Below are 8,686 nucleotides of genomic sequence, written 5' to 3'. Positions count from 1 at the left end.
GACTTTGAAACCCACTGATTTGCAAGAGACCAAGAACCGAAAGTGACAATCACTTTGGAAAGAGACATGAAAACCAGGAGCCGAACCCCCCAAACATGATTGGAGCATGAGAGCTACCGAATCTTCAGTTAAACACACCGTGAAACGCCGAAAAGTCGCCAAGAGAAAGAAGGATCCATCTGGAGAGGAGGAGGGATGGTGTACCGACTTGCCAAGTTGGAGCCGAACGTCTTCCTGGAAAGATTTGCCCGGAGAGAAATCTAATTTGGCGAAGAGATCCAATTTGCCGAACGTCTTTTTTTGTTTTACAACTTTCTTGTATTTATGAAATTCCTTATTCAAGATTTAGAGTCTAAAAATTCTTGTAACTCTTTTGACTGCAGTCATTCACATGTGAATAATTAAGACTGGGAATTTTTTCATAATCTAAAAAAAATTGTTTTAGGATCGTATCCCGAACTCAAACCCCACGTGAGAAGCGCTCCGATCCTATCGAAAAGGTCAGCAGGACTGCATGAGTAGTTCGTAGAGTATATCGCGAACTGATTTGCTCATAGTGCCAGCTGTAGTTCGGCCCGGTCCAACTACTAGTTGTCCGACAGGCCCAAAAACGAAGGGGTAGGGAAACAGGGGAAACAAGACCATACCCGTTCTGCATTCACTATTCCCATAGCACAAGTGCACGACCATATCCTTCCTTCCACGGCAATGGCGGCGGCGGCGGCCTCTCCAGCTAGGGCTTGGTGGCGGCCTGTGATTCCGGCGACCTCTACTTACACGACCAGGAACTGCTTCCGCGTTGGAGCTAAGCGCTTGTGAGACCCCTTATCTAAGCTTCGTTTCGTGTTAATCTACAGGGAAGCGAGCACTCGTGCAGAATTGAGCAATTTTGGGTTGTGCTAGCTTTCAGCGTTTCTGATTTAGGGGCAAATTCGGGACATGGGGTTTGCTAAATTTAATCTCCGGCGCTTGGCTGGACATTCTTATGCTTGAGGTTAAGGGTTAAGTTCTTTCCCCAAATCACATCGTCATAATCAGGAAATGCTAGACATACTTGCCTTTCCTCACCTGAATAGTTGTATGATGTTTAAGCAAGAGTAAAGTGCGTCACCGGTCCTTAAACTTGTTCGACTGTGTCATCTCGGTCCCTAAACTCGTAAATCGATCGTTTAGGTCCTCAAACTTGTTTGACTGTGTCATTCCGGTCCCTAAACTTACAAACCATCTGTTTAAATCCTCAAACTTGTCCAGTTGTGTCATCCCAGTCTCTAAATTTGGTTTTGAGTTTCATCTAAGTCCAAACCGGACGATCTAAAACCTCTATATCAAAAAATAATTTATAATTTTTTTAAATGAACTCGAATGAAGATAAACTTTATATCAAAATTGTATCTCTCGACGCGATCTACAACTTTGCAGTTCAAAAGTTTTTGAATTAAAATTGTTTAGAGTCCTAAAATTTAATTTTAACTTTTAAATTTTAAAATCTATAAACTTACAACAATATTTTGAGACCCTAAACAGTTTTAATTCAAAAATATTTGAACTACAAAATTGTAGATTATGTCGAGGGCTACCATTTTGATATAAAGTTTATCTTCATTCAAGTTCATATGAAAAAGTTATGAATTACTTTTTGATATATAGATTTTAGATCGCCTTGTTTTGACCCATATGAGACTCAAAATTAAGTTTAGGGGCCGGAATGACATGATTGAACAAATTTGAGGATGTAAACGTTTGATTTTCTAGTTTAGGAACCGGGATGGCACAGTGGAACAAGTTTATGGACCGAGATGACACAGATGGACAAATTTGAGGACCTGAACGGTCGATTTGTGAGTTTAGGGACCGGGATGATACAGCGACACAAGTTTAGGGACCGGTGATGGACTTTGCTCTTTAAGCAAACTAACGGAGCTGTTTCCAGTTTGTTCCATGCATTTGAGGTCTCTGTGACAGGCTTGCTCTTCCGAGGTTGTTCGTTGAGCTGAGAACTCTGAATCAACTAAAACTGTGCTTATTTCACCTCTTTTGCACAATCTTTGAGCATCTCCAGCACGTTACTCATCCCACTTCTCAATACTAAAAATCTGTCTTTTAAGTAACAGAGGTGATTTTAGATAATTTGGAGGTGCTTCAGCAGATTACCAATTGCATAGTCAATACTAAAATATTTTTGGGGATCGTCAAAATACACCTCTCTTTTGTTTAAATGTAGGGGATACCTTCCTCCACCCTATCTTTTGAGAAATCTACTACAGCATTGGCCACAAAAAATGTAAAAAAATATTATTAGTGATGGAGAGAGAAAAAAAAATATATAGTATATGAGAGATATGTAATCTGGTGGATATGCTCTCACATACAGATTGGTTTGCTACAATTTTTACTATACCAAAATCAAGCCATGCTAATAAGATTTGGCTATCAATTGGTTTGTGTCTAAAAATTGGCTATTTGATTAAGGTCATAGTAAGTTACTAGAAACTTTTTAAATAATTTTACAAGAGAAAAAAAGTATTATTGTCACTGAACTAAATAAATACCTAAATTTCTTACCAACAATTTGACATGCTCTAATTTTGGCAAACCAACATATACAGTCACATCACCCTTTCATTTGCTCGGTCAACAGTGCAGGGCTCCAAACGACAAGCACCTGTCTGCACCAAGCCACGAGGCTCACAGCTGCTCACGTCAAGAGCGGCGAAGCCGAAGGGCGCCCAAGCACGGAGAGCGCCGCTGCCGGCACCCCGAACGAAGAATCCTTGCGACGTGAGCTCGAGACGGCGATCCAGGAGGAGGACTAGCTCGCGCCGCGGCGCTGCGGGACGAGCTCCGCGTGCTCCAGGAGGACGGCAGGTCCGCGGTCCTCGCGGCGAACATGCGGTTCTACACGGCGTTCAAGAACGGCGACCTCGTGGCGATGCACCAGGCCTGGGCCAAGGGCGACCACGTCTACGTGGTGCACCCGTCGGCGGGGAGGATCTCCGGGTACGAGATGGTGATGCAGAGCTGGGAGATGGTCTGCGACGCCGACTACGAGTTCCCGCTGCAGATCGACCTGCAGGACGTGGAGGTCCATGTCAGAGGCGACGTTGGCTACGTCACCTGCCTGGAGCTGGTCAGGACCAAGGGGAGCGGCAGCTGGGGGAAGCAGGTGGCTACCAATGTGTTCGAGAAGGTTGATGGCAAGTGGTTCATGTGCATCCACCATGCTTCACACTTCGATGAGTGAAAGTAATTTTCGTTGGCGGTGAGAGGTATTGGAGTACAGGCGCGAAACATATGATTTATGAGTGAAAGTCATTTTTGTTGGCTGCAAGAGCATAAGAGGTAGAGTACAGGCGTGACACATAGAGTTCGGATTTGAGGACGGTGATATCTCCGTTTGTTTTTAGTTGCATTACTATGTTCTTTCGTTCTGCTTGAGAGAAAAGGAAAGAAAAAAAAATCAATGGTTTGTCAGTTTGACTAGCAAGTATCAGCTGACAGAACATCTGATACTATGTCGTCTTAGTTCGGATGCTTGCTCATCTTACATGCTGAATGTGTACAGTTGATGTGGTCAAAGACCGAGTGAAACGGCCTCAGAAACTTGTGCAATTGTTCATGGTTAAGTTGCTCCAGCACTTTACCTAACACACTATTGCAGATGACATCAAGATTCAAAAGCATGGATTTGCATCAAACATGCTGATGATAACCGAGTAATAACTGATCTGAAGTTATATAAAGACAACGCCATTCAGAACTCAAACAAATCCTAATAAATTAAAATTTGCAAGATTAGAAGACAGCAAACAGCAGCGGGTTGAAGTATTCTCGTCCAAAGACACGTACTACTTTAAAACAGTAATCATACTAATAGTTGGTTTAAACATGCAAGTATTAACAGAGGTAGCAAGAACTAGCTAGTTGGGCCTCGGTGCTGCCCACTCGACGCATAGGATGAGGTTATCGTAACCGTAACCATTTAGATTCTTGATAGCCCTCTCGCCGTCCTCCCTGCGAACGAAGTTGACGAAGCCAAACCCCCGGCTTGCTCCAGTCGCCCGATCTAATGCAACATAGACACGGTTGAGAGGGCCAAACTGGCCGAACAGCTCTGCGAGGTCAGGGTCGCGGGCGTCCTCCGAGAGGTTGGTCACCCGGATCGAGTTCTCATCGTTCCTCCGCCTCATCACATCTGCTCCGCTCTTATCAGTACCTGACCTCCTGAATACAGGAACATACGTTCCAGCCCTACCGGCAACACCTTGTGATGCAGAGCCCTCAGAACTTGGAGGCCTGTCAGCAGAACTGTCACCCTGTTGTGGAGCAAGGTCCTTGTAGGGGCACTTTGAGGTCCAGTGGTCACCCTTCTTCCCACAGGTTCTGCAAACCATCAGAAGACCTCCGCCCTTATCATTTGCCAGTGAATCAACTTTAGTAGATAGCTCCTCGTCTTTGCTTCCTGCAACTAAGAGAAGAGTTAGCAGATAAGCACAAAGACATGCATGAAGATGACAATACTCGAGCAAACTTGGCAAAATCAAGAGACTCCAGAATCAAATACGTACGCTGAAAACATTATGAGCAAGAATTTATATACACATTTTCTTCTAATAATAAGATTTCACGGCAAAACTCTTGCCGTCCTTTCGAAAATAAATAAAAAAATGTATATACACCGTCAGCTGTTTTAAGAAGATTCATGCTACCGGCTCCACTACCATAGAAAATTAGCAATGGCCGAACGAGATGTCTATTGTATTAAGATGCACACTGTTGATATTTGATATCCTTTTGTCGGCTATTAATCAAAAGCAAATAAGTCCTAACATGCTGACACCCATTAAGATTTAAGAAACCTTTTTTTAAGTGCAAGTACGACATATTTCATTTAGGAAATCCAACCGGCTTACAACTTACAGTTACAAATCAGCAAGACAGCAAATACATCTATAACATTTTTCAAAAAATTCAAATTCGGAAGTGTAGATTCTCTAACTCCAACAAAGTTTTGCAGTCAAATAAAAGACTGAGTTTGTTATCTGATTCAACCCTAGCATTATTGCTTACAATTTAAATCACAAATCTTCTATATGGTATATCTCCTCTTGCAGTATCCAGAGCATAGTCACAGGATTTGGGGTCGATGCCTCGTCCCACGACCAGGGAACGTCGTTCCGATTCGAGGGTCGGGGTCGAAGAGGGTCAGTGTCCCATTCAAAGTTGGATCGCATCCCGGTTTGAGAGAGGTCGCAGCCCCATTGCTAGAAGATTTAATTGGGATAAGAAGATTATTGATAGAGGATTGAGATGGTTAAACAATATGAAGCACCAATTGAAGAAAAGCTTATCCAACACTGGCTGAGATGGTTTGGACATGTCCAACGGAGACCGCCAGAGGCACCAGTGCATAGTGGTATCCTAAAGCACGACGGTAATATTAGGAGAGGCAGGGGACGGCCGAAGTTGACATGGGAAGAAACAATTAGAAGAGACTTGAAAGACTGGAGTATACCTAGATATTTGTCATTGGATAGGAGTGCTTGGAAAGCCGCGATTCACGTGCCGGAACCATGAATAATGGTCTTTGTTGGGTTTCAACTCTAGCCTACCCCAACTTGCTTGGGATTAAAATGCTTTGTTGATGTTGATGTTGAATGAGCTGAGTACGTGTAGTATATGGTCTAAATGTACTCTTTTGTACGTTTCTTATATGCTTGTACAGATTAGTTTCTTCATTAGTAGTACATATATATAGTTTTTGTCTTTCTAAAGACGCATCGACCCGAAGATATCGACCTCGATGAATCAGAGTCGCGTTCCACATAATAATTTATCGTTCCATAGAGGTATACCCTCTTCGTACCACAATTTTATAAAGTGACGACCCTCGACCCCGTTCCTCGACCCGGTCGATCCAGGAACTTTGTGACTATGATCTAGAGTCTAGAGATCTATTTCTCCTAGGAGTACTTAAAGGTTAAATTCAAACCAACTAAACATGTTCAGGGAAATTTTTTGAAAATCTACGTCTGAGGTCTGACTTTAACTGTATGGACCCCAAGAGCAGCAAAACAAGCATGTAGGTACGATGGAACACCAATCTCAATCCTATCATGAAACACGTCGATCGTATCATGCCGATTCTACAAGCATCTACAGCAATCTCGATTCTGTCTTGAAGAAAATTGTCTGAACACCCCAGATTCTGCTGACCCAGGTCAATTGTGTCTACAACGGAACATACGAACCGAAACAAAATCAACCAAGACCAACAAGGCAACAATGCAGAATCAGTTGGAAGAAAAAAAAAGGTATAGAACAGCGACGACCTGTGGCGCGTGTGCGGTCGAGAAGTATCTCCTCCGTGGAGACCATGGTGAGCCGCGAGCCGGCGGCCTCCCTGGCGGCATCGCCGAACTTGGGCCAGGAGCGGCGCTCGATGGCGCTCCTGGAGCGGCGCACCGTGCGGACGCGCTTGGTGGTGGTGACCTTGACCTTGTTGCCCTCGCCGTCGATCCTGTACTCGGTCACCGTCTTGATGCCTTTGGCGTCGGGGCCGACGACGACCGGCGGCGGGAGGAGCTCGCCGAGGTCGAGGTCGCCGCCGTCGTCGTCCAGGAGATCGGCCCACCGCTCCGTGTGCTGCTGGTGCTGCTTGTGCATCGCCACCGCTGCCATGGCCGCTTCTTCTCGGCTCGTGATGGGATGCGTTCCGCTGCACGCGTGCGTTAGGGCTAGGAGGCGCGACGGCGATTGGAGGGAGATCGGGAGATGATGTAGTTTGCTTCGGTTTCGTCTTGATCGTGTCGTCATGTCGGGGGTCAGGGGTTTTAAAGGGTTCAATGTGTCGAGCCTTCTTATATTAAAAAAAAAACTGTCGAGCCAGTATAGATGTAACTGGGCTATAGCCCATGGGCTGTCTTTGTTGGACTGGCTCCTCTGGGGGGATAAACGAGGAAATCAAATAATGGGCCTGATCAGGCCCAGGCCCAGTAAAAGGCAAGCTCACCTCCTCTTTTATGGGCCCCAGGGTAGGCTTTCGAGCCTGCGAGGTGCGTGGAGGAGGTGTGAGGTTTATTTCCCTTTTTCCATTTTGTTAAAGCTTTCGTTGCGCGTGTAGGGCACATGCAACAAATGTTTGCTGGCCAAGTGGTTCTGTCGGCTACGTCCTACGTGGCTTGAAGCTTCGTTCTTTGACTCCATCTGCGTCCACGACTCGTCATCCTTTTGCTTCCCTGGTGAATCGAGATGAAGAGAGATTCAATTCAAAGCCGGATGGCAACAGCATGACTAATGCCGAGTACTGTCCTTCTAGTAGAGGTAATAATAGACTGGCGTCAACGTTCTAGATTTATGGAGTACTACTAGTTTTTTTTTTTTTGAATAGTCGGAGTAGTACTAGTCTTGTTGGCCCAGTTCTAGACGGAGAAAAACCGGTCGGAGCGGGGGCTTCGCTTCGCTTTCTCCGCCGCCCGTCCAACGGTCCAGTTCCTGAATGGAGCCAAGCAACAATGCTTTGCTGCCGGCAGCCGGCAGCCGGCCGCGGCGGCAGCGTGTTGGGCTGGCCCACGCCACCGCAGCCAAGCCCACGCTCCCCTCCGCGCCGCGGGAGCGAGAGGTCACGTTTATGCGCCGACAAGGCCGCTCGCTTGCATGACAGGTGGGCCCGTAGCCGGCCTGGGTCGTTGGTGGCTGGTTGGATCCTGCCGCCAACCGTGCACTTGTTGACGCCACTGGTCCGGGCACTGAACTGAATAAAGCGAGGCACCACTGCATTCACCATCATGGCTTGGGCGCGAACCACATTCTAGCACCAAGTTCCACGGGACAGCAGGTTCACAACAACCAGCCGGTTTGCCTGGCAAAGGAAAGCATCGTCTGCCTGCGGCATTGCATTGCATCTTGTGCGTCGTTGCACGAGAGAGAGCAACACCAACGCATACGTGCAGGATTGGAGATCACTTGCTTGGGTTGGTTCCCACCGTGCAACTGCTGTTTGGGTGGGCTATCAGAAGGAGGGGAGCAGGGGAATCGACCGCCGATGTGAATACTAGCCTAGATAGGTTTAGGTCTAGGCATAGTTTAGAGTTGCTCGCTGTTGGTGACGACGGTGGAGCTTTTGATCCTGGAGCGGCGGAGGCGGCGACGCGGCTCTTTCTCTTTCTCTTTCTGCTGTTTGTGGATTCATCAGAGTGGATCTCGTTTCTGGGTGGCGTTGGCGGGATGGCAACAGCGGTGTCGTCGCGGATTTTGTCCTCTGGGGCTCTTTCCCGTCCCGTCAGTGCTACGCTCCAGCACTGGTGGCGAGCCTTTGGAGCGGTGTTCAAGAGCTCGTGGCGGGCGGCTCGTCGGCAGGTGAGCCCGCTGGCCATTTGTTTGGTGGAGACAGAGCAAGCTGTGAGCTTTGTGGAAGATGGGTGGCCGGATCTGGCTCGGCTTCCCCTCGGCGGCGGCGGTCGTTGATGGCGAGCGCGGTTCCGGGAGCTGCAGAGGTCGAGGCATGTCCCCAGTCGATGGGCAACAGCCGACAGTGACTTCTACTGCGACTCCTTCAAAAGCCAAGGTGTGATGGGGCCTCGTCAGCTGACGGTGGGTGAGTACCGCGAGCAGGGATTCGTGGGAACCCCTGTTTAGAGATTCGATCAGGGGTATAAACCGCACAAGGATCTCCCCTAAGGAAGCGAGT

General features: G+C 47.2%; 1 protein-coding gene and 1 pseudogene across 1 annotated transcript; one reads left to right on the top strand and one right to left on the bottom strand.

Annotated features, from left to right (window-relative positions):
* Positions 1–643: 643 nt before the first annotated feature.
* LOC120657430 lies at positions 644–3,447 on the top strand (annotated as a pseudogene).
* A 470-nt stretch (positions 3,448–3,917) lies between these two features.
* LOC120653768 (eukaryotic translation initiation factor 3 subunit G-like) lies at positions 3,918–6,678 on the bottom strand. The gene is made up of 2 exons (XM_039931442.1): positions 6,330–6,678; positions 3,918–4,459 (listed from the first exon to the last, which is right to left on the bottom strand). The coding sequence occupies exons 1-2, from the start codon at positions 6,676–6,678 to the stop codon at positions 3,918–3,920; spliced, it is 891 nt and encodes a 296-aa protein (XP_039787376.1).
* Between the last annotated feature and the right edge of the window lie 2,008 nt (positions 6,679–8,686).

The sequence above is a fragment of the Panicum virgatum genome, chromosome 1N, assembly GCF_016808335.1.
Source record: "Panicum virgatum strain AP13 chromosome 1N, P.virgatum_v5, whole genome shotgun sequence".
Lineage (NCBI taxonomy): Eukaryota > Viridiplantae > Streptophyta > Magnoliopsida > Poales > Poaceae > Panicum > Panicum virgatum.
The sequence above is the reverse complement of the archived record's forward strand: the minus strand, read 5'-3'. Positions and strand labels throughout refer to the sequence as shown.